Here is a 26,928-nt window from a genome sequence, read left to right as displayed (position 1 = left end):
ATATTTAGCATCGACCCACTCAGCCCCCACGGAAGGCTGAGGTCTTCAGTGGCTTGAATGATGCTGGGCTGCTGCCATGGCAGCACACCGCTCTCCAATCTGCAGGGTCCCCGGGCTCAGGAGCAGTCAGGCAGCTTCTCACCACAGTATCTCACAGCAGCTGTACCTGCAGAGCCTCTGCAGCTGCATGTCCTGATGGGGTGGCAAAACCCAGCCCTTCTCCCTGCCTTGCAGTCCAGTAAAGAGAAGAGGAAAAGGCCTGCCTCTGCCAAAAACCTGGCTGTGCAATCTGAGCCGCCTCGGAGCGCCAGGAAGAGCTGTTGCATGCTAGCAGTACCTCTGTTAGCTTTTGGTTTGAGGGCAGATGGGGGGAGACTGCTCCACAGCAAGGGAAGCCCAGTTGTGGACCACCTACCTAGGGAGCCAGGTAGAAACACAGAGGTACGGTGAGATGCCCCACAGTCCAGTGTTCCTAGCTGGCTTCTGCATTTATTTCTATCAGCATATCAGCCAGCTAACCTCCGAGTTCAAAGCTGTTGCCCTGCGGCAGAGGAGAACAGCGTGTCCTGTACAGCCGACAAAAGGACACGCAGCTCCTGGGTGAGATATGCAGGTAAAGGGCTGGATACCACTGAGGAGGATTATTTTTATTTGACTATTTAATTCAAGGTTTATTTGTTCCCTATGTTGATACTGATGCAGACTCATTCCAGTTCAGAAGCCGTCACGTAGGGAGAAAGGAAATAACACAATCTGGCTCCTCTCTTTTGGCATCTGAACAACATAGTTCCTCAGAAGCACTAGAGAGGCCAGCAGCATGTAAATGCTTTCCCTCATGGTGACACAGACAGAACTTTCTGGTACTAGAGCAACCCTCTTCCTCCCTTTGACTAGTCACAGCTGCACGTACCTTTGGTGTAACATCATGGTTATGCAATGCTGACTCTCACACTTTGCTCTTATTGTGCCTCCCATATTTGCGCAAGCAGAAGCCGAGAAGGAGCCCAGCAATGGCCTCTGAGAGCCCAGCCATTTCTCAACCCTCCTTTTCTGAGCCTGCACCGCTCCCACTGGCATCAGAGGTGAGCTGGGAGCACCAAACACCACTGAATTGCAGCCCAGGAGGGCACAGTTTTCTCCAGTTTCTGTTCAGAAGGAACCTGGTAAGGCACGAACACGTGGGCTGCCCAGTGCATTCATCCACCTAAATGATGCAGATTCTGCTGGGATGAGCGCCAGTATTTACAAGTAGATCTAGGCTTGCTGCATCTCCGGGCCCCCATCCTTTCTAGGTCACCATGACGTCTGCAATCATCCTGTTCGCCCAGACTAATGGAGCACAGATGTACTCTCGAGGGAGTGAGCATGAACCAGAACCCTCATCTCTGGAACACTTCCCAGGAAGAACCATCTCCTCACCATCACATATCCCAAAGTACCTAAGGAGAAGACAGAGCAGGAAATTAAGCAGAGGAGTGAGTTCCTAGCATTTTTGCTACTTTATCCCTTTAAGGTTCTCAAGCAGGATTTATGATCACGTCTTCTTCAGAAGAAAACAGTGTTGTGCTAACAGGTAAGCAGGAACAACCACAGTGAGATACAGATCTGTAATGCTTTAATTAAAGCACAGGTAAACAGTGAACAGCAGCAGACTTCTCAAGTGTTTCACAAGCCTCATCTTAGTCATTACTGTTTGCCTCGTAGGTTGCAAGGTGTCCAAGACTCCTCTCCACGCTAGCTTGTAGCGCATGGAGTGCAAAGGGACAAGCAGAACCTGGCTGTCAGGCGGAGCTGTGTGCTGGTGCTTGACCACAACAACTGAGGGATCCAAGCGCACAGCAGCAATGAAAACGTGCAGCCTGCCAGCGTGAGACTGAACTGTGTCAGGGCAAGAAGAAGAGATGTTTCATTCCAGACAGAAGACTAAAACATATTAAAAAGAGAAATGAGTCTTTGAAAGCATGGCCCAGGCACATTCTCCCCGTGTGGCAGTAAAGACCCATGTTTCTGATTTACCTCTTTTGGCAGGGAATGTAGCCAGAATGTAAAATGCGGGTGATCATAAGCAGAATTAAACAGTGGGGGGTTCTGGCAGCACATTACCATCCATGCTGGACAGTGTGGGATCCTCCCTGTGACCCTGACAACGAAGCAACAGCAGGAAGCAGTGTGGTGCTGCTGGCCATGGCTGTGACTGGCAACAAAAACACAGAAGCCTTTCTAATATTGCAAAGACAGAAATTAAATCCTTCTCTTCTTACGCAATGCTTGTCCTTCCTCAGCGGGGATCAAATCAATATGGGACCATGCAAAGTCAATGGTTTATTTCAAGGGGTTTTGAATTGGGCTTTGTAGGCAGAAAGGCATCAGCGTTGTTTCAAGCTCCATGAAGGCACATTGGTATTTCCATTCCACGGCTATTTGTAGGACAGAAACATGACTTTGCTCCTGTTTCATCCTGTTTAAATGTTACACTATTTTAAAATAAAGTCTGTCAGGAAAAAAGAATCAAGTCTAGGGCTGGAATTATCCCTGGTGAAGACTGGGGATCCCACTTGTTAGTGAATGAGAATCACCCTGAAGTAAGTTAAGAACAACCTTTAGCTTTAATGTCATATTTCCCCATCCTTTCTTCTGGTTTATGTTAGTACCTTAGCCTTACTTTTATGGTTGGTGGTTTAAGCACACAAACGTGCATATGCATACACATGCAAGTGTGTCACTATAATACAGCTACCAAACCATGCAAAGAGTATTAACAGTTTACTGCATGCCTTTCTGGAGGACATTAACAGCAGCAGAAAGAGAACTTTCACGTAATTTCTGGAGAAGTGCTACAGTTGTAGGCCAACTTACATAACTGATTTAGTTCAACAGAATTGCTTTCTGCCTTTAATCTGCTCAACAGTTTATCTTTGCTGTCGTGATCGGTTGAGCTTTCTTTAAACCGTTATGGATTAGCGTTCTGCTATAACACGTTAAAAGCTTAGCTTTGTTTATTTTTGTCAAGAATGGGGGAGGGATATCAGGTTCAAACGTTCAGGCAGTGGTTTATGAATGGTTATTTTTCTTACATGGCAATCAATATATTCAGGTACCAAATGCAAGGCACAGGTAAATGCTTCCAGAGACAGTACTAGTGGCTGGAATAAAAATATTTTTGAATTCATGAAAAAAACCCAACAAAACAGGAACTTTATAAATTTGCATAATTATTTTAATCTGTAAATACAAAATTTAATCCGGCATTCACATAGTTCATCACAAACACCAGCTCTGTATGGAAGACCAAAGAGTAAATGGTCCGAAAACTTAATTGATAAAGCTGGTTGAGGATTTTACTGTTTGCATTGTTGTTGCAATTTGGAGACAGAAATCCTGCCAAAAGCAATCTGTCATTCAACTGCAGGAAGGCAGTACACCATAATGCACATAAACCACCAAACAAACAGAACCTCAGCCACACCACTTACAGAGAGGTGTTCAGATAATATTAACCACTCGTTCAATGAATTTTCACAGTGGATTCATCAACTATGAAAGCGGATGATCTATTAGAAGACTACAGTATGAATCCAGGTCCAAATTTCTACTATAAATTGATGAGAACAATATACTATTTTAAACCAAATCCAACAATTAGCACACTTCTTTGACCTCTGTGTAATCTAAATGATTTGCAGATGCCAGCCTGGAACGGAGTGAGAGGTTGTGCTCCTGAGCACTGCCAATAATCCTCTGTGCAGCCGAACACTATTCCAAGGAAACACTAATTCTATGATCGGTTGTGCTGGCAAACTATGACCTCGCAACTTTCCTATCTAAAAGGAAGCAAGTAGGCACTTTCACATTCCTAAGAGCAACACAGACACTAGAGAAGTTAAAAAAAGAAGTGTCTAGTGGTGCTAGGAAAAAAAACCCTAAACCTGGGAAAGTAATTCAGAAAAGAGGAGGAAAAATCCAACTTATTTGCAATGAGTGCACTGTATGTTTTGCTTTCTTATCAGGGGGGATCTTTATTCTGCACATTCCAGTGAATGGCCATTCGTTATTACTTCATCTTCTTTCTGACAGCAAGTGGAGCACCACTCCAGAGTTTCAACATTCCCTTGATGCTGCTCTGGTTAATGCTTGTCTGCTATTTAAACAAGGCAGATTCCAACAAAATGTGACTATATATGGAATTCCCTGACAAGTAAAAATTTGGATGCCCTACAAAAAAGAACCATGAAAACAGAATACATACACAGACACACAAAACACTCCAAACTGCACAAACTCAACATGTACTAAAACAGGCTCTTGGTGGCAAAGGTCAGGTATCCAGTGTGACCAACCATCTCCCTGAGTGGCACGCCGCTTTTGAACTGAACAGTTCCTTGCTGCAGATTAGTGCACGGGCTACCTTGGTTTGATGGGTTGCTGCTGTCAAAGCCAGTGCTAGAATTATCCTCAGCTGCTTCTCCAAGGTCAGGGATTTGCAAGCTAATTGTCCTTACATTGTACACTCGGAGCAGAATTTCCAAGGTGTTAATCTCTGTAAAACCAAATTCTTCCATCGCTAGGCAGGTTCTTTGGACTTGTTCAATGCAAGGGGAGAAAGAGCAGATGCGGCCACCTGCAAAACGAGACAGGTAGTGGAAAAGAGAGCAAAAGACAAAATGAAGCACTTTTTATCTTTTTCAAATTCCCACAGATGCACAGAGTTACTATTATACAGACAAAGTGAAAACATTTTTCAAGAAAATCTCCATGAGGCCACTATGCAGGTGTAAAGCGTCAGCACAAAATCAAACACAGATGACTCCGCAAGATGCTTCAGACCCTTTAAAAATTGCAACAGCAAATTCATTCATCTTCCAAATCCAGTGTTGTCCACATTTGTTCACAACAAAACCGTTAAAGTTGATCTCTTTAGAGCAGCGACTCTTTTGGAATCACTATCCACTATTCTGGGCTGAGGCACCGAACTGGAGTTGGCACCTACACAAAGCCAGAAGTCATTCTCCACACACTGTACAGAGTTGGCTTCATTAGAATATAAGCGTGCGTGCACACACACTCTGATAAAAGTGGCCGTGTTTATTTGAGAATGATGGTATGTGTGTACAGAATAAAGAAATCTCTCCAGGCCATAGATGGAGTGCTGTTAAGGCTTTACCCTTTTAGTCAAGCTGACTAGCATGTCTCCTGAGCATTAAAGTTTACTGGATATCACATTGGGCAGGTTTACAGCAAATGCTTCAGAACTGTAGGATAGGACTTTTAAGTGATAAACTAACACTGTCTCCTTGTCTCTGCACAGATCAGATTTTTGATTCTAAATACAGAGTATTAATAGGCCCCCTACAACTTTGTGTGCTACAATGTCACCTTAACAGCTGAGAATAGAATGATTCAGATTTACTCTGGAAAGCCACAGCCAAATCAGATCAAAGAATTATAAGGACACTGTCTGCCATAAAGCCAGGGCATGTGCTTTCACCCAGGACACAGTGTCCCACAAGGCAACTGCCCTTCCTGAAAGGCTTTTGTGCTAGGGGAAGGAACGCTGGGCAATGTGGCTTCAGCTATTGTTTTACTTATTACAATTAGATGAAAATGGTTGCTGACCTGATTTACATTCCTTCCCAGCCCTCTCCCAGGCTCATCCAGTCAAGCCTTCCAACACCAGTTGTCTAAGTAGTTAAAGAACCCATGCAAGCGAGAGCAAAGCATCCTGCTAAAAATAGAGGCTATGCTGGGACTACATGAAGCCTGCTTTATCTCAAACTCCCCTTTTTTTTCCTTTTTTGTTTCTAAAGTCTAAAAAAAGAAAGCATCAGGTCTGAAAGTGTCACGTCACTGTAGCACTCTAGTTACTGTGCAGCAATGATGTGCTGGGTACTGACTGGGGAAGAACACCTTCCATGACCATTAATCCACCATACACTAAGTAGGATTTAATTTTAGTCCTGAAATAAAGTCTCCACAGCCAGGGGTTCTTATCATGCATCTTCACAACAAAGTACCCTGGACAAGTAATTCCCTCAAGTGACAATTAAAAACCAAATCTAATAATCACCTGCAAAATTAATGCTGGTATGTGTCATTATTAACCAATTCTGTTGATGCTGATTTAATTGCACACCCAGTCCGCTAGCTCCCATGAAATTAGATTTTTATATTCATCAGGATGGCCAGGGCTACCAAAATGATTCTGAATCAGACAGCTAATCTTTTCTGGCCAAAGCAGTACACACTTCTACCATGTTTGTAGATGTAAAAGAGAAAAGCTGAGGAAGAAATTTCTGTTACATAATTAGAAAGCTACTATGATGCACATATGTTATAAAGAAAGATGTTATATTCTTATTGTGTAGGGAACTGAACAAATGTCTAACTTAGCTAAATGTCAATTCACAATAACTCTTTGTCTGCAAAGCAAGAATGTGCAGAGAGACCAGAGACTTACTACTAGTTCATTCAGGCTTTTTGGTTTTGGTGTTTTATATTGCAATAAAAAAGGGAAATATATTTACATTTACAGTAAGTCTGTTCTTATTTATTCTGACTACAAGGGTTTCAAGATATGTTTAGGCTTTCAAGTTCACATGCTCTAGATTTACAGTCGAAAACTAAGAAGTCTGCACACAGCTGTTGCCATACAAGCTGCAGAGCCGCCTACGGTTCTTGTCAAGCCTTCAATTAAAGGCAGAGCACCCTTCATTTTGCCTCGGGATGGTCAGCTGAGCACAGCATGTCAACACCAAACTTGGTGATGATTTATCAGACTGCCTCCTTGCAAAGCGGACTGCTTGGGGACATAGGGTTACAGAAAATAGGCTTTCAAGCCACTTGGTAGGGAAGAAAGCTGTTGCTTGCAATAGCTAATATCCAGAGGGCAAGCGCAAAAAATATTGTTACTTTACTTACTGCATTGCTGGAAGCTTCTCAGGTATGAAGAGTGAGAAAACAGCGTAACGGCTGGTATTCCATATAACTGAGAGCATCCAGTGGGTTTCAGTAGTTCTGCCAATTTAATTTTTTCCCTTTTGCACCTATTGTTCTCATTATTATCATACATCACTCCCAAATAAATATACCTACAAACAGCTTAGAAGCAAAAACACCTAGCATCTGTCTTTATGGATCCTAACAAGTGGGAGAGGGGCCTCCTCTGCTTTTTCCTGGACACACCTTAGGGCAGGCTGGACATGAGACTTGCAGGCTGGACTTGTTTGATTAAGCAGATATTAAGAGACAATTGGAAACAAACAGTTCGCAGAAGGTTGGAAGGCAAAAATGAAATTGCAGCTCCAGCCTGTGAGACGCTGTCTAAAATAGAAAGATTTGGGAAAGCTTCAATTGCCATGGTGTGTTTAGACAGCAAAAAAACTGGACTCTGAACAGCAGAAAACCAGCACGCAAAAGGACATACTCATCTGTTCTAGGAGCAGATCATCAACAGACCAGATGCTTCGGAATTCTCTACATTGTGGGCTGCCCCCTATACCCCCACCGGATTACCAGCTAGGCAACACCCTTTCTGTCACAATCACCAAACAGATATAAATCTAGATTTCAGCATTCACAATTCTCAGATTCTCTAAGAGCCCTCTTGTCCTTTAGACATCAAGAGGCATTTAGGGCTTAAAGGACTTGAATATGCATTGCTTTGTCTTGCCATGCCAAGGATTCCTTAATGAATGAAGAAAAGACATGTACTCCCTCTCCGCTCCCTGGGCCACACTGCTCTGTCTGTGGCTCAAAAAGGGGTGGACTAGAGAGCAGTGAAAACAACTGAACGGAAACTTTTTAGTACAAACGGAGTTTGTGTTCTTTCAGAGCTCTCCTTTTAGGAAAGCTACAGTTCCTAAATTTGGTTAATGAGATCTGTGTGTCACCATAAATTGATATAGTAATTATCTGAGATTAATCCTGTTCACATTGGGAAGCTGTGTGAGCTTTTTGATCTGAAGTGCTGTCTAGAAATGTGTTTATTCATGTATAATGCATCTGACAAGTGCTACAGTTGAGAAGAGAATAATGAGACTGTATGAAAGACTTAATTTTTTTTCTACCTTCAATTTTACAGGGACTGAGTTAGTTTGAAATATTTAATGGAGAGGTTAAATCTCCCGAATCTGTAGGCTGGAACAAGCCCACACAGTCCTGGCAGTCATTGTAACCAGCAATAGGGTGGAGAGGATATGAAAATTGAAGTACAATTCAGACTGGAATGATTAGAGAAGAGAGCTTAAGGGAAGGGGGAAATAAAAGAGAAGATTTGCATCCACATAGCACTGTACATTTTAACAGACAGTATCTAATTAGTAATCAAGGGACACACCCTTGCATCTTTCCAGGAGGTCAGTGCCTTGGAAATTGCTCCTCCTTCAAGAGCAGTTACTGCTGCGTTCCCGTGCAACTCCAGCAATTTTGTTTCTGGTTTGTCCGAGCAAGGACTAACACCTCTACCAGTTCTATTTAGCGAATAATTGCATTAGATTTCAAGTATGGAAAATATGGCAGTGCTACCCAATTGACAGAACTCCAGTGCACGCTTACAATACACAAAACATGTCCAAGTTATGTGCTCTCACTTCTGTAGTTATAGTATGTGTCACAAGTGCTCTGACAGGTTTTTTCATCATCCCAATATTATTCAGAAGATGCAAAAAGAACATATGTAGTGCGGCACCATTAAGTTCCAAGGAAAAGGGCCTGTAATTTTAGAAATGATTCTGTGATGTAAAGAATATAACACAGCATTTTTATCTCTGGTAAAAGAATACAGCTCTGGGTTTTGGGACTTCAGTGCATTGTCATAATTGGAAGATTACGTTACAAAGATCTCATGGAAGAAAAAAAATCACACAAACATTATCATTATGTAGGGGTGAGGCAGGAGAGTCACTGAGCAGCATCACCATGGCATTTACTCTGCGCTAGTAGGACACTAAAAATATTGCCTCCGTAAAGGGGACAGAACGTCCTTTAAGTGAGTGTGCTCGTGGGCGATTTGATGTAGCTTCCCTGACAAGTGAAATTAGAGGATTCGGCTGTTGGAAGAAATTAAAGGATGTTTCTTGATTCAGAAAAGAAAATTTTCTCCAAATCACTTGCCAGCTCATTAGTAAGAGCTTGATGTGATTTTCTGCAAATGTGACCTTAACCTCTACATTTGTAGGTGCATCGTTCAAAAGAAATTTATTCCTGCTCACTATTATGGGCTGGCAAAAGCACGCAACAAGGAAAATAAAAAATCAGTTGGCTCCGAATTGGGGAAGAAAACTTAACAACTTCCTTTGAGGATCCTTTCATCCCAAACTACTTCCTATAAACCATGTAAAGGCCAATAGCTGTGGCTGGCCTTCCACAGCATGGATTACAATGCAGGAATCCCTCTGCTTGACTTTTGACACGTGAGAGAATCACTTTTACTTCAGGCCAGGCCCATCACGTGCACCTAACCTACCAATCCCTGACAGACCAGAGCTAGGTTAATGCCCTCCAATGAGATACAACAGCTGGGGCTGACCCAGCAAGCAGCCAGTGCTTGAGAACCAGACGAAGCTTTGTGGGTCAGCACCCCCAGTCCTAGATCCTAGTGGGGCAGCTTTGCACTAGACCAGATGGCCCCTCAATGTTTACAGGATATGCTTCAATTTAAAGTTAGTTTGTGGATCTTTAACCTCACCTTGAGTTAATTTTCCTTTGAATCAAAGCAAGTACCACACTAGCAAAGGCTGGTGCCAACATTTCAGCAAGCACTTAGTGCTTCATTCATTTATTTCAAAACAATCTCCTGGGGACATGAGAAATGTTAATACTGACTTGAGTACCACCTGCACAGGTGGAGGACAACAGCATGCTAGACTGTCAGGCTCCACTTCCTGCCCTAACACATTCCCTGTGCGTTCTTGAGGTAGTCTGAGCCCAAACAACATCAGCCTTGATGTCACTGCCCTCTTCTCAGTGTGATTCAGCCTGGGGTACTCCCTACCCTGATACCACAGGGGTGAGACTTGTGGCCAGGGATTTCAGCTGCTCCTCAAAGCCATATCTGGGTGGTTTAAAACCAGATCATGAATAACCTATGGGACTCAAGAAAAATAGCCAGTGAGACCTTCTACATGGACATGGTATGCCCTGAAAACTCAGGGGAGGAGGAAGGCAAGCCCAAATGAAAACTGAAACTAGCTAAACCAGACAATGCCTTACCTGCACCACAGGCTACTGGGAGGATGAGATATTATTTATTCTCTTATACAGCATCTATAATAACCAAACCTGGCAGGTTAGGACAACAATCAATGGCTATGCTAAGGGGAAAAAAATGCAAACAAGACTTGTTTTAAGTCCGTTGTGTACAAATGAAACAAATATAAGACTTTGGAAATGAAAACCTGCTACTACTACAAAGAGCACAGTATTGCTGAAGGGCTTCTGTGATGGCAGGAAACACAGAGGTCCAAACAGAGAGATGTGCAGAGGGAACTGTCCCTGCAGAGTTTTGGAGGGAGACACGAGAGCACCATGTTACCTGATTCAGGTGATATCTCAAAGATCACAATTTGACAAACTCATAATTTAGGGGCTTTATGATGCTCAAGAGGGAGTGGCAAGTCTGCATTTAAGAGTAAAGTCTTTAAAAGAAAGAAAGGAAATAAAAGAGGAGGGGGTTTAATAATTTTGTGACTCAGACTGTTAATTTAAACACCACCAAGGACTGATTTGTAATGAAAGGGGCCAATCCAACCTAATATAAGGCTGTATTTTTCCATCTCCCTACCTGAAAATTTAAAATCTGTATGAAAACTATTGTACAAATGGGTTTCTGCCTCATCTTCCACAGCCTTGGAAGAAATAGACAATATTTATAAGAGTAGGTGGGCGCAGAATTATATTCAAAGCACTACAGTATTCAGCTGTGAGATGACTGTGAGTCAAAAGTTTCAGAGCATTTAAGAACTGTAGAATATCGAGGATATTTTTGTTACCTCACATTTTTTTCATTTTGTTACATTCACAATTTTTAAAGTTTAACCTGAAGGGATTAACAGCAACTTTGCAAAAACCACCAAGGTCAGATACTGGGAACAGCAGCTATGACTATAGAAAAGCATTAATCAGCAGATGCTGCCAAAGAAAAAACAGTGCAGGTCTGGAAATGAAAGCAAGTTCTGCAGTGCAGCACTGCCTGAGGGATATTACAAGCAGCACTTGTGCTGAAAGTGTGACTGGTGAAATCAGCACAGAAAGATGCAGTTAAGATGCAACCCTGAACATCGGCAGAGCACATCACCAGAGAACAAGAACCTTCACGTCACAAACCTACTGTGCCATTTTATTCTTTTAGCTTTTCAGAGGTTGGCAGTGCTTTAAATGGGAGGCCAAGCTACTGTAAGTAGTGTATTTACAGCATACTGCAAGGCGTAACACAAGCAATAAATGTACTCTGTAAAGAGCATCATTAACACTCAGCTGACTAGAAGCTGCAACTATTCAGGATCTTGAGCGTAAGTAGGAGAGAAAACACTGATATGATAAGGTTTTGTTAAGGTTAAGAACTCTCTCATACCCACTGTCTCAGCTGAACACTCTATAATGAATATTGCAGTTTTAAAGAGGAGGCTAGCTGATGCTATACATTGAACTTCCTTAGCTCTGATTTCGTTCAAAGTACCTTAAGACTTTAGGGAATAAATTATCACTATCTGGCAGTACAGCTGCAATATTTGCATGGCACATCACAATAAAACCCACAGTAAGAATGGTTCAAATGTGACCCTGTCCAGATGTGAGAGAGAGAGGGTGGAGCGAAAAGTGTGGAACAACTCCTTTTCTCAAGTGATGCTTTATCACTATACTAACCCTTGGAATGGCGGTGAACAACAGCAGTATGTGCACAGACTGTTCTTACTGCAGAAGAGCTTTAACTATTCGAAAACAAAACAAAGGAGCACTATAAAATTATCTGCCTCCGGTAGGGAAAGGGAAGCAGTTACAGATACCCTTCTATCGTATTTTAGATTTTACAGCAGTACAAAAAACCCACAACAAAACTAGCTGCATGATTTGGAATAAAACAGAAACGTGTGTTAAGTCTGTACCTATTACTACTGCAATCAATTATATTTTATACGAAAACCAGATTTTGTTTATATGCAAAATTAAAAAAAATGCCCCCTGGCTCAGACAGGTACTATGAAACCCAAAAGATGAGCCTTAGACTAATACCAGATCTCAGACACTGGTGACTGTTTGCAGCAAAAAATGCAGCAAGGAACAGCAACTTCACCTTTTGACTGGTACGTAAAGTACATGATGCCACTTCACAAGCACAAAAATGTGGGATTTCAAAGTATTATTTATATTGCCTAAACAGATGTAACCTTGTAGCATAGCACAGAAAAGTATAGCCAGATGGTATGGCCAGTTTGGGACTATAATACCTTTTCTAGGATTTCAAATGCTGGAGTGAGACAAAAATTCACAACTTGGAACTCTTTAAGCAGCTCTGCTTAGTATTCTAAACATACACTACTTAAATAATTCAAATTGGACTGCGCAATGCAGCGCCTTCTAAGCTGGGAAGTCAGCTGAGTGTTGTGCTCACTAGATTAGATAATTTGAGCATGGGAAGGGCATTGTACAGTGCAGTGAAAATTATTTTTTTCCCAGGACACACTGGAAAGCAGCTACAAATTAAGCTGTAACTCTTGCAGGTACAGAGTGTTAGCAAGTCTCTACCTATTCACTCTTTAAAGAAAGTGTGTGTTACATTGGTATCAGAAAGCTTCTAGAAAATTTTCAGTAGTAGCTGAGGTAGCCTAACAGCTGGGTCAGTCCTGACTCAGCAAGGTAATGCACATTCAGTGACATTTAAAGACAAGTTTAAATCCTGTGATTTCAAGAAGACCTAGTAATTCACTTAGTCAGGCCTGTGATTACATATTTTAACAAAGAACTGGGCCTTGGCACATAATCAAGTTTTATTAAACTCATGTCCCAGCACATGCACTGTTCAGCACTCCATGCTCTCTTGATTAGAAAAGTCACTTTTGTAGATGGAAGTGATCTGGTGCAAGTTAGTTCAGATCCACAATAGTATGGTTACATTAGTGTAACACTACTTAGGGGAAAACTCATTCCAGGATGAAAGAATGATTTATTCACTGAAGCTGATTTTTCAATAGGGAAAAGATTTATAATAAAATGATGAAATCCATCAAAAATTTCAACAGCAGTTCTCACTTGCTGTCACAATCCCAGAATAACTGGCATAAGCTATAACAGCCTTTATGTTCCTTTCCCACTGCAACCAACAGCAAACTTCTCATTAGCTCCAACAGCAAAGATTTAAGGCAGAAATTGGCAAGCATATTTAAGTATAACCACATTTTCTTTAACATTACTGATGGGGTGCTCTGTTAAATAGGTCCAAATCTGCAATGATTGATGTGAAGTGCATCTGAACACCTTTTATTACAAACACCTTTCCACTGAATTGCCGAAAAAATTTGCTTTCAGCATTTATCATTACTGCTCCTTCGCACACACCTCAGATCTAGCAAAATGCACCTGACAGAGGTTCAAAGGGCTTTTTATAAACTGCCCATGTTAATTGTAGCTAGCACAGGCCTGTAGGAAAAAGTTGTTCTTGTCCTTTCAAATCTTCCACTGTAAATTGAAGACCTCTTTTGAAGGTTTTTCAGCCTTAGAAATGCCTAGAGACTTTGACATTTGAGAACAGTGATCACACAACGGAAGCGAGCAGATCTAGTGTATGGCTCAAAGGCAGAGATGTGTGCATGCACAGTACTTCCTGAACAGAAAGAGGTAAGTGCAGTTACCTTCAGGTTTTAGTGCTGACTTTGCATGTCCTATGGCTTCCCATGGAGATGGAATATCTAGGAACACGGCATCTGCAATGTTTGAGACACCAAACCCATTTTTGCAGACATCCTGGTTGGTCACGGTGACCAGATGCTCCACCCCATGCTCTCGAAACTCCTCCCTGGCCTTCTCGGCCCTCTGTTGGTGGAACTCCACCGTGTACAGGTGCCCTGTTGGAGCCACTGTCCTGATGAGAGCGTGGGAGAGGGATCCGCTGCCCGTACCTACAAAAGACAAACAATTCATGAAATGCCTTTTGACAGTGCTAAGCATTAGAACAAAGGTCTTCTCCATTAGTCCTGCCAAAACGCAAAGTCCACTTACCCAAAACCCAAATGAACATAAACCATTGGTTAAACTACTGAAAGAGAACAGTCCTTCCTTCACAAGGAGAGGGGGACTAAAAGACATAGGAAACAGTCTTTAGGATCCTCAAAGCATTAATTAAAAATCTCACAAACTCAGGACCTGTCCTCTCTCCCTGGAGTAGAACAGTAACGTCAAGGGTCAGCTCTAGCTCTAACAAGTGCCACAAGACAACAGGAGGAAGTAAATGCAACAGGAAAAATTCAGGGAAATTATCCAGAGAGTTTTTTCAAAGTGCCAGACTCTTCAAGGGTGAAAAGAGATGAAGGCAAATTTTAACATATTTTCAAAACCTTATACTTCATTAAAACAAAGAAGAGATATTGGCAGGGGTCCATGTTTGAAAGTCCTATTGATATCCATGCAAACAAATGGCTTCAGCATATGGAGTCTGTTTAGCCCAGGCCTCTTAAGAGACACTGGCCATCCTCAGCTCCCACTGACATTATCCAAAACTAAGGCCTCCGGGCTCCTTGCAGTCGCACTGACCAAACAACCTTATTTCACATGTGACTTACATACATACATACCTACACAATCTTACCGAAGTCTAATGAGATCCATCACATACCTGAAATTGTATGTAAGTACAATTATGATGTACAACCACAAACTAACTATTAAGACACAGATTTTTTTCCTTCTTTTAGTTTGATAATTTAGGAAACTTTTTTTAAATGATCCATTGGAGTATTAAATAGATGAATGACTAATAACCAGTGTTTTCACTGAAGAAAACTCCCATATACCAATTCAAATTGCAAATTACTCACTCAAGTGGCATTTAACTGAATAACCCCCCAAATTCAAAACCCCACAGTAACCCCAAATTATCTGTGTTTACTGATTTATAATTCTGTACTTGGAACACATTTCTCCTGTAGAAAGAAAATCTATTTCTAGCTATCTTCAATGACTGTACAGGCTAAATTTCAGCCTGAAGCAAGTTCTTTCAACTAACATAAATCTTAAAAAACTTATAAAGGACAGAACCTGAAGTACAGCAGTGGTGGAGAAAGCTCAGAAACTAGTAGAAAGGAAATTAATTAGGGGACACAGGGGCTGGTACAGCTGCTTAATTGGAGCAATACTTCCCGTAACTGTTCAGGAAGTCAGAGTTTACTGACGGATCCAAGGTTCTTGCCCTCTAGTCACGTAACGGGAGAAACATTCTTGTGGCACTGCATTTAATCCGACAGCTCTGAAAGGGGAGCCATTCAGACTGTAAACAGAGCTCAGGGCCCATGTTTGCCCCCGGAACAACCGCCTGCACTGCGGAATCAGCACTGCTCCTCTGCTTCCCTCTGAGAGGGCTCTGACCCCAACAGGCAGACTAGCACTTTCCCCCCAACTTTAATGGGGCAGATTAGACAGGGAGAGAGGACCTACAGATTTTAGCACTGGCCTCAGAGAGGTCCAAGGGAAAAGAGAAACTGTGGCACACACATTTATTTAAAGGGAAAATCCGTGCATTCATGCCAGTATTAAAATAAAGCAAACAAAAGACACTTGCATGTGCACACATGGAAAACTATCTGGTCATGGCATCTGTAGGCTCTAAATGTCAACGTAAACTTTTCCCTGGTCAAAAGGAGTAATGGTAGCACAACAACCATGTGGTTGTAAAAACTCAATGATATATGTGCATAGCAAAGAAAGCACTTCATGGCTGTTTTTTTTTTAATGACAAGAGCAGGGAACTATTGTTCACAGGATGCTAAAATGACTGAAATTTTGCCTTTACATTTCATGCCAGAAGGCACTATTGCACAACTGACAACTTTTGCAAACTGACAGAATTTAATTATTTTACCTCTCAAATGGGTCATGCTGCACACTTTCTGCATCTTTCTCTGCTAATCTAAAGGAGTGAACAGAAGGCCTGTCAGCACAGCTGGGCTGTAAGCAGGAGAGGCAGCTTGTGCATGTATCCAGTTTCCTTATTCATATTCTTTTACATTTTTAATCACTTTCCTTTTAAATCTGCTCTTAAAAACACCACAGAAGATACTGTTTGTTTCCTTCCTAGGAAAACCCATTAAGTATTTTTGGCTTAGTTTCTTGTACTCTTTTTTTTTATTCGCAAACACTCCAAGCCAAATCCTGAACTAAAACCAGGATGTTGGAAGTCACCACTTGCAGGCGTATTACAGACTGAGCTTTTGTTAAACAAGGCTGCCAGGAATTATTTATTGTTGACTGGCTACCACAAACATGAGAATAATACATATGTATCACATTTTAACATATCAAATTCTATCACACTAACATCATTAATGAGAGTGTTTCTGAAGATGCTGCCTGCCTTCTCCGTGACAACACTCTCAAAACTGCAAGAAACAAAGACGGTTATGAATTGTGCACCATTGTAAAATCTATCCTTGAAGAGATGACATATTCTGAACTCAGTCCTGTGAAATGATGACCCTCAACTCTCATGTGCCTGATAGTTCAGCACACTTGATGTAATTCATTAAGAATATGAGGGTCTGGCAGTTCAGCATGAGTCCATACTCAACACAACCCCTAAAGCCCCATCAGCACTGCCTACAGAAGGCAGGGGTTCAACCTTATGTTCCTCTGAGCCCTCCTACCACCTTCTCAATTTCTCTTTGTTCTTATTTCAGTATCACTACTGGAAAAGCAGTATTTGGCAAAATATGACTCAAAGAGTCTTAGGCACCAGTTTGGAATAAGTTCTAGTCAGATTCAGGTTGCTTTGGGAATCAATCCAGAATCAATCAGGAAAGCAGCAAAACGCAAGGAGTACTACTGAAGACATGAACTAGAATGCTACCAAACCTGAAATATCATAGAAATATCATAGCGGAATTACCTGTATAGCAATGAACCAAAAACGGAATGCTCAAAAATTACTATTTTGGATGGACTTCAATAGATTTTCATTCTCATACAGGTGTGGTGAAATGCCTGTGTTCCTGGTTTGACCAAGAAAGCAGAAGGTAAGACAACTTCTAGAACAAATGCAGTTTATAATTTTTATACCAGGATGCTTGCCTTTCTGACAGCTTGCACTATAAATAGCCTTAGAAACTATTTGCTCTTTACCACAAGACAATGCCCATTTAACTACAGCATATTATCATGGCGCCTATAGAAGAGAGGTAAAACAACGATAATTCAAACTGTACTGAAGACATTCTTAACACCACAGCTGCTGTTTTTAGAGCTCACTTAGGTGAGCACTTAGGTCACTGCTAATGCCTTTGGAAAATATGATGCTCTTTTACATTGACTACTCTGTGATCTTAAGCATCTTAGTCAAAAAGCAGACATCTGCACTGAAGGCACCACAGGGTCCCCAATATGCCATACTCAAAGCTCAAAATCTGAGGAGGAGGCACTGTGTAGGGGATCAGCATGTAGACTAAGAAAGTGGTCCATCTCAGTCCAAAGGCATGAATTGGAATCCTGTGTTAAAACCATGAGTTAGTTGGCTAATGGCCCTGCAGATGAATGTAGTATCCTTCCCTCCTTCACGAGCTCAAGCACACTCAGTTCTTCTCTGATACATTTAAGCTCAGAGGAGTGTTTCTGCCTTCTCCCAAGACAAGGAAAACACTGCAGTTTTAGAGGGATCTTGATCCTAAGAAGTCAACACCTAGATGAAACACTCTAGCTCAGCACTTACTGATACCTCCTTCTGATTTGTAGACAAGTAAGTATTGATCAGATGAACTCCCTGATCATTCTCCTGACCTCAAACAGATCTGTTCTTCTCACTCTCTGCTTATTCAAGTGACAGGTTTTCCACAGAGAAGCCTCCACACACTTCAGCCATCTTGAGACAATGTCCACATTAAGATAATTTCTCACCTTTTCAAAGCTGCAGTGGACAACATCTGAGCTGTTCAAAAATAACGCGTGCTATTTCAACACAGTATAGATACATCAGAACACTGTCAACAGAAACATGAGTGTTACCACAGTATCTAGCATAGCACTTGACTGATAACCAAGTAAGAGAGTGCATTTTTACAGTTTTCTGTTTAGTCTGGTTTTCTTCTTGCAAAGCATATCTGTCTAACCTCTTGGAATCCCACCCATGCTATAAACATAAGTGACCTGATTCTGCATTCCACTACATTTCCTCATTGCAGGCTATCGCTTGGCTTGTCTTCCCTAAAAATTTCTCATCATGGCTGCTTCTTTTTGAAAAAGGAACTACAAATTGTGATTTAGGACCTATAGATATTTACAGCAGTGCATAAGCAAATGCATTTTGGAATAAAACTGAAGAAGCTCTTAAGTGCATACATAGGTTCATATTGCTTGAAAAAAGTGAAAAAGTATAAGGAACATTACTTAATACTGGGTCAATACAGTATCTAATAACATTTTAATAGAACTGAAGTTTCTGCTGCAAACTTTGGCTACCTAAGATGTTCTAAAATGAGCAAATACAACAAAACAATGACAGTGTTGCTGTATTTGTCTCCTAGCTACGCCACTTAGACCTAGCAAATCGTAAGACAGGTCATGAGTCAGCCATGAGAACGGAAGGAGCCTCAAAACCAAAGGAAAATTAATCTTTAGACAGAGCTAATAACTCCACAGCTACTATCTGTCAAGAAACTCTGAACAGAGAAAGACTGCTCACTGTACATGACAAGCTTATGTAACAGGAAAATCATTAATAATTCTTAGCAAATATATTAAGAGATACTAAGCATCTGATGGAAACTAACCCTAAGACCTTACTGTGAAGATAGTCAAGGGCACAAATCATGGTGGCAGAGGTGAGACACAGCAAGAGCAGGGACAAAGAGAGGGAGGAGGACAGGGAGGGAAAGCGTTTCAAGATGTGCTGGCAGCTGAAAGAGGAAACAGCAAATCAAGAAGCTCCCTTTACAGAAGATTAGCTCTTTCTCCTGCCTATCTGTTGTGGACACCGTGCTGAAATAGACATTTTAGGCAGCAGCCTCCAAGTCAGAGAGGGCCACTGCACACTGAGCAGACTGAGGAGTTGGGGGAAGGATAGCAGGGAAGTTTTCAAGGCTGGCACTGCCTACAAAAGGAATGGGAACGTGAAAACTGAAAAGAAATTTTCCTTAGAGATTCAAGAGTCAGAGTTCTTTAGGGAGGGTTCTTCTGCAAACGGACATAATGTTGTTAAGTTCAGAGCTGCATGAGAAATGCGCGTGGTGGTCAAGTGAAATGATAAGATGAAAGTGAGTCCAGAAGGTCTGGAAACAAATGCTTTAGGGTATGAACAGCATTCCTCATCAGCTGCAGGTCAGCCACAAGTCTGAATACATTAGAGGGATGCCTCATGTGGCCACAGTTTTGGTTCAGTTGTTTGGTATGTCAAGAGAATACTATGCTCTCTGATGTTTGTACTGATGAGGCCCTTCTTATACTTCAAAAGGTGCTATACAAGGATCAGGTTTTCGAATTCTTCCCACACTCTAACCTGAACAGCTGCTAAGAGGTAGATAAGGGAGACATTATAAAACATTGACTTAATTAGTATGAGCACATTCCAAAATCAAATTAATACTTAGAAACTTTGGTCTGTATTTTACACTAAAGATAGAGCTGCAAACAGTTTACATATAGTTACACCACAAAAACTGTAAAGACATGAGCAGTATTTGTCAAAAAATCTATAAGCGCTTCAGAAGAGTTGTAAGTATACAGCTGACTTGCTGGGGCTCCACAATAAAGTATTAATCATTTATTGAGTATCCATTAATCATTAAGTCCTCGTTATTTTTTTATGAGTGTACTCTTAACAAAATCTATAGCCAGGCTGTGAGTTTGAAAATGTCATAATTATTTTTGAGAAGCTCTAGTGTAAGGCCAGCCAGCAGCTCTCATTACTCCTCCACAGAGAAACCATGAGAACCCAGACTACTGTTCTCAGTCTTCAGAAATCCAGTCTGTGGGCCCAGAAATCCATTGCTGTGTGGCAATGAACAGGGTTTAGCAATTTTTAATTTGGGATTTAGCTGAAGGGAAATGAAAAATCCAATTAACATTTTTGCTCGTGTGAGTCTGATTTTGTTGGATGCTGAAGGATCACTGGGATGGTGGTTAGAATACTTTTGACTAAATTACATTTTGTCTAAATACAATGCTCCATCGAAGCCAAAATATTTCTGAGATTTATCAGATTAAACGAGGTTTCACAGTGCTGTACTGCATTCCCTGAGCAATTTAGAGGGTTAGGACAGACACTTGTTCAGGTCTCACCAGGGAGAGAGGACAGTAAAACAGCCTTGATATGTGGGGACTGGGAATTAAAAACAAAGGGTTCCACACACTTTTGATTGGAAAAAATATTTGGAAGGTTTCATATTGGTTCAGATGTAGTATAAAAATAAATGTAAAAAACTCAATATTTGTTGTCAAATGGAGTTGTTTTACTACAGGCAGCTGTATTCACTGGACTGAAAATAGCCTTGCCTGGGAAGCTGACATCAAGATTAGTGTCGGAGAGTGTAGCCACACACAAAAAAAGATTCAGCTCATGCCTTCATCTAGACAGTGGCTGCACATGCAGTGAACGCAAATGGGATCAGAGTTACCTGACGAATTCAAGTTTCACACTACCAGGCCACCCACAGAAGGTATTTTAGCAGCTATCTCAAGTATCCTTTAATTCTGGAAAGACTCAGCTGTTAAAGACTATCAGAGTGGGGAATTCCTTAGACCAGGGACCAATGCTTTCAAGAGATTTTAGCTCCAGCAACAGTGCTAACAGTTTTTAAATCTCAACATACCTTTATAAATTAGAACTTAGCAGAAGAAAAAGGATCATATTCCTACACCTCCATCATGAAACATCAGGCAGATGCTGAGTTCCCTTATAGCCTCAATAGAGTATGCTTGGATCATTTTAATTATGCATGCACTGCTGACAAGCTTGCTCTTTATGTATTTATTAAAGATGATTAAAAATAGTAAAAACTGCATTAATATGTTTGTATCATTTATGACAAATCATGACTAATCAATTTAAACTGCATAATTCAAGTGATATAAAATTAAGCCTTCTGGTTATTCTACTGAATTTTTCTAATCACACACAAAAGATCATTTACACTCATATTCATAGCATTACAACATGACACAGAGGGTATTTCATCTCACTTTATCGATCCTTTCTTCATACATTCTGCTTGCTTACACTGGGTAAATGCAGGGTACTCTTCCACAGTCTAATTAGTAAGACAAGAGGAAGAGAGCCTGGTCTGTTTACAGTGCCTACTTTGCCAGTCCGTACAGCAACTATGTATATCAGTTTGATTTCAAATAATAAAAAAGGACAGACCTCCACGCTAATTAATGCTCAAAATACATCTAAAACCAGCACCAGCAGGAAGCAGACTCAAATGTCATTACTAGACCAGATTTCCTGTCTTGTTTCTATTAATCGCCATTGGGCTGGTTCTGTCTGGGCCACACAAGGTTAATCTAGAACTAATGATTTTGGATCACTGAATACTGTCTAATTTAGAATGGCACCAAAGTAGGTTACATCACACTAGAGGCTCCAGTTGTCAATAGCTGTAAAATTTTTAATTCAAATCACTACTTCTGGTCAGTTGCAAGCACATTTGCAGTATCTCTTGCTTCAAGGTTAACCAGATGAATTTGATGCAATACCCTTTCTTTCTTTCTTTCTTCATGAACAGTGAATCTTTCAAGCAATACAAGCAAAACTGTAGTAGTAAAACTGTTCACTCTTCCCAGAAAGCTGAAGTTATAATACTTTGACAGCATAGGCATTATAATAAACCTGGGGACAGTTTCCCATTAGCAAAAAGGATTGTTTGTGGCTATGACTTTTGACTCACAACATTTTTGGGAATCCAAATAGGTTATCTCATCAAGTGTTTCCATTTCTTAGCTGTTTAGATAAATAAACTTTCAAACATTTTCACCTTCTCTAGGTACCTTTGATGGTACTGAAAACATATGTGCAGCTCTGTACTTTAACATTCAACTATTCCAAGTGAGACAGAACATGGAGCAATTCAAACCTCCCTCACCCTGAATAATTAGCTGTGTTTATTTTTCCCATTATGTCTAAACATAGCAGGGAGGGGAAGATGTGAAGAGCTGCCCAATGATCAATACTGCTACTTCCCATGACAACCCTAAAAATGCCTGATTGTCCTACAAACTAAATTATAAACTCATAGGACCCAACCATTTTAACAGTACCAGAGGTTTCTGCATATGGCTTTGCCTATTTCAAGTGCTGCTATACAGCAACCAGCTCCATATACCACCTCCTTCTTAATGCGTGCAACTGGATGCAGAGATAAGTGTTTCAGTTGTGTTGGAAAGTGGTCATTAGGCTTGAAAAGCTGTCCAAAATTACGCTTGGGTGGGAACAGGAAATGTTTAATGCAAGAAAAGGCAGTGCAGCACAATCCTGTCATGCTGATCCTTTGCTGTATCTATGCTTGAGAGGGAAGTGTATGAAACTGCTTCATAAAAAGACTCAGAGGAAACAACCAGAAAAAAACAAGGACAAGCTACCTCAGTTCATATTTTTCCAAACTACAGAGATGCACTCAAATCAAGCAAGCCTCATACTGCCTGTAGTAATAAAGTCATGAAGGCATTACTATAAACTGTATTTAACCAGGAAAATATCTATTAATATAAAATTTCCTCACTTGCAAATTAAGCAAAATCATGGAAGCCATAGTTTAGAAACAAAACACAGCCCTGTGATGAACACATCATCCATTGTATTATATGTCTACAGTGATTTTGCATGCAGTTGCAGTGCTACAAGTGGATCAGACTTTGGAAGAGAAAGATGCAATACATGTACTTATATGGTATCACATTATATAAATACTACCAATTTATTTCCCTTATTAGCTCAACATCCTATCATCACAGTCTCTTTCACTGGGTGATCTCAACTCTGTTCTCTGAAACTGCAAATTCAAAGCCTGAATTTTGATTCAAACCATGTATTTAAAAATATTTTTTAAGTACTTAACAACAGTTTTATAAAAAGGGAAAGAAAAATGCTTATATATTTATTTTAAGAAAATTAATCAAACACATACTGAAAGGTATACCCGTACATAAGTCCAGCATACTGAGGTAACATCACTTGTTGAAGAAACAGCAGCCAATAACATGTGCACATGAAATAGAATTACTCAATGTGTAGACTGGGAAAATTATATCACAATGGGAAAAAAAGAGACCTTTTGCAAAATGTATTTTTTCATTAAAGTGTTAGTTCTTAATAAAGGATTTCAACATATTAATTATTACCTGATTCACATACTATGGAGCCTGGCTTCAGTTCTAACATCATGGTGATTATAGAGATGTCAGTGGAATACAGAATCTGTGTTCTGTGCGGAAGATTCATAGTCCACAGTTCTGGAGTTGGATGAAGAATGAACACCCACCCTCCTTTACTGCACGTCACTTTGGAGCCATACTTCTTGCCTATGAGGTCCGTGGAATGCCTGATGACCCCATACTTAGTCTGAGTTACAGTGCCATGCTGGACTTTCACAGGAAACATGGATTCGTGGCCCAAGAACACAATAGCTGTGTCACCATCCTTTATCGTATCTCCATATTCAACAAAACTCATTGTGACAGTCTTGTAGTTGGCTGGTGGTTGTCACCTAGAAGAGAACAAATATGCCAAGAGAGTTTTGCAGGATCACAATGGAGCTGAAACTACAGACATAAACCCAAGTAATTCTATTTTCTCCAATACAGAACAAAACCATACTGTGCAAATAAGATGATAGCAAGAGAACCCCATGAAGTTCAGGGACCTCCCTGGCACTGCACTACTGATCCAGTTAAAATCAATTGAAAGATCCCACAGATTTTAATATAACCTGTATTTTTCCCATTTTATGGTACATTTTAAAGAAAATTTAGGAAATAAATTATAATTTACTCAGCCTGCTCCAGAATACTACTGAGAAACTTGCAAGGTAGTATCAATTTCAGCACTCTGATCAATTTCAGTTCAGAAGCTCTCAGAGTATTGTTATTAAGTAGTAACTTTTATTTCCATCTGCTGGCTTATCCCTTGGTGACTTACAACATAAGACAACTGTTACTTGCCTGGATATCAATCACTAGTTATTAGGACCACTAACAAAAGTTTACTTGAAAGTCTTCCAAATGAAGGTGTAGAGATAGGATAAAGGTAGTACCTGCATTAATTTATGCATAAATATGACTAACTAAAAGGAAAAGAACAATATTGTGGCCTTTAATATGCCACTGGGGGTGCAGAGTAATTGTCCGGAAAGTGATCTGTGCTGCAACTAAATGTAAACAACCATTTGCAAACTAATGCAAACATTTGTATCACTTTAGCCCCATGATCTCAGAGCTGTTTGGAGAACTACAATTAAATTTTGTTGCCTTTGAGAAGACAACCTAGAAATGAGAAGGCAGCTTACAATGAAACCTGGCATTGCGTTTCAGATACGGCAGCTAACTGTCTAAGCTGCAGGTTGATCAGTTCATGGAAGGAAGTAATGGTAATCCCAAAACTAGAAATTAAAGCCTATGACAGAAGGCTTTGAAAGTCAGATTTCTGGTACTTCTTCCACTACAGAATTAAAAGCAGCATTACTTTTAGTTTCAAACCAATGACTTGATTCCAGTGCTTTTGTACTGAGTGTGTAATAGCTTGGTCCTACTTCATCGTTTTCATTAAAAACTTTTAGTTCTCAAATTCTAGTCTTTTTTTTGTTGACCAGAATTGTTTATAGTTCAATTTGCTGTTAAGCAGCTAGATTTAGAATTTTTCCGCTGCAGTCACTGAGACTGATAGACAGATGTGCTTGTGGCCAAAACTTCCATAACTTATGACATGCTTATTGCATAAGGTATTCAGATGCCAAAGCAGAATAGGCCTGTCTGGACATATGGTGAAATAGTAAGAAGGGCATCCCATGAGTTCAGAAACATATACATACTGGACTTTGTGAGATAGTACAAATGCTTAACCGTGTTTTATAGCTTGCACCTTCTGATTATATTAATGTCTTAATCTTTCATAAATGACACTTGTAGTTCTCACTCTAGATACTATTAATGTGATGTAGTTTTCAGCTCTTAGAACAGTACCATTTGAAAGGAGCTCGACTGTAATCCATTTCTTTCACGTTATTTAGACTGTAGTTACACCCATGTGCAAAAGCAACATTCCTGCAGCATGTCTGAAGGGACATGGAGACAATTATTCTCCCTTTGATTACACAAACTGGCTTCCAGTTTCTTTGCCTTCCTTTGAGCCGCTCCACTTTGCACAGCTAATTGTCACAACAGTGTATGCTGACATCCCAAGTGACAGATCTCTCGGGCTCAGCTCTCACCTGCCACTAAATTTGGGGTCTGTGAGTAGTTTTGGTAGTTTCTTTGTCTCCTGCTATGACAAGGAGCACGGCGATCCACAAGCACTCGTTTTCATTCATTTTCAACAATTTTTCATTCCCTACCAACGCGGGGCCTCCTGCATTGGTGTTACCTCTGTCTCCTTTACTCTCTGTGTAGCACACAGATGTCTTGGTACAGTATTACTTTTGCCACATGGTGCTGTGGAGTGGCAGTAGAAGGGAAGGTGAGGCAGTGGCTTGTGGCAAGGGGTTAGGACTTTTCAATGGGCTTGCCTCAACTTTACATTTCCCTCGACTGCAGCGACCCAAACTCAATGACCCAGGCGATCCCTTGCAGCCTCACAAGTTAAACCCCTGAAGCGATTCTGTGTTCCCTTCAACCAAACCCAGATCCACCTCTCCCTCTCCTGACTGGCCTCCACACAGACCTCCAGGCTGCCTCTTCCCTCTCCGAGGTGCCTGGCTGTTTGACACGGCAGCAGGGGGAACCTCCGGAGGAGGAGGAGGTGGCGGAGGCAGGCGTAACCCTCTCAACCTCCCGGGCAGCGCAGCCCCCCATCCCGGTAACAGGAAGGCCGGTGAATCCGCTGCCTGGCCACCCGTTGCAGAAAGGCTGTCCCCGGTCGCAGGGCCTCCCGCCCGCCCGGGGGCCGTTTCTCCCCGCGCCCCCTCAGCGGCAGCCCGGCTCCCGTCCCGTGAGGGCGGTAACGCCGTTCCGCGCCCTGGGAGCGCGTGAGCCCGTCGCAGCGGACCCGGGAACCTGACGGCTGCTCCGGGGCCGTGTCCGGGGTTGATTGATTTAATTCGGTATTTGCTGGGGTGGGGGTTAAAAGCACAGACCAGGCAGGGAAGGGGAGAGAGCCTGCCGGCGAGGTCAGAGGAGGGATCAGCCTGCGAGAGAGCAGCATTAACCCGTGACGGGCCCGGGCGGCGGCTCCGCACGGAGCGGCAGCGCCCTCGCCCCAGGGCCCCCGCCGCTCCTCAGGGCCTCGCGTCCCCCCAGCAGCCACCAGCTCGCCCCGTCCCCAGAGCCGTTACCTTCCGGGGCTGAGCCCCGCCAGCAGGCCCGGCCCGGCTCTCCTCACACGCGGTGCCCGCCCAGCGCCTCCTTCCGCCCCGGTCGCAGGCTGCTGACGCTCCCGCCTCCCCGCCGCCTCCGCCCCCGCCAGCCCTGCCGGTAGCCGGGGAGTCGCCGCCGCCCGTGCCCGGCGCGGGCAGCCCCAGCTCCCGCCGCCCGGCCCCTCGGCCCCCACCGCCCGCAGCTCGATCAAGGCGCCCGGCCACTCAGCCTTCCGTCCCG

The 26,928-nt window shown here is 41.9% G+C and overlaps 1 protein-coding gene across 1 annotated transcript; it reads right to left on the bottom strand.

The window, feature by feature from the left end:
- Positions 1-1,598: 1,598 nt before the first annotated feature.
- On the bottom strand, positions 1,599-26,777 carry TRMT61A (tRNA methyltransferase 61A). Its single transcript, XM_049828674.1, has 4 exons — positions 26,667-26,777; positions 23,524-23,888; positions 13,842-14,108; positions 1,599-4,618 (listed from the first exon to the last, which is right to left on the bottom strand). The coding sequence occupies exons 2-4, from the start codon at positions 23,852-23,854 to the stop codon at positions 4,290-4,292; spliced, it is 927 nt and encodes a 308-aa protein (XP_049684631.1). The 5' UTR covers positions 23,855-23,888; positions 26,667-26,777; the 3' UTR covers positions 1,599-4,289.
- Positions 26,778-26,928: the final 151 nt, after the last annotated feature.

Source organism: Accipiter gentilis, chromosome 25 (assembly GCF_929443795.1).
Source record: "Accipiter gentilis chromosome 25, bAccGen1.1, whole genome shotgun sequence".
NCBI classification, from domain to species: domain Eukaryota; kingdom Metazoa; phylum Chordata; class Aves; order Accipitriformes; family Accipitridae; genus Astur; species Astur gentilis.
The sequence above is the reverse complement of the archived record's forward strand: the minus strand, read 5'-3'. Positions and strand labels throughout refer to the sequence as shown.

Excerpts from the sequence above, each read along its gene's own strand:
- TRMT61A (XM_049828674.1), bottom strand. The coding sequence starts at position 23,854 with ATGAGTTTTGTTGAATATGGAGATACGATAAAGGATGGTGACACAGCT. Across the intron at positions 14,109-23,523 it reads CTCCATAGTATGTGAATCAG|GTACGGGCAGCGGATCCCTC; the intron begins GTAATAATTAAT and ends TGTCTTTTGTAG. Across the intron at positions 4,619-13,841 it reads GTCAGCACTAAAACCTGAAG|GTGGCCGCATCTGCTCTTTC; the intron begins GTAACTGCACTT and ends CTCGTTTTGCAG.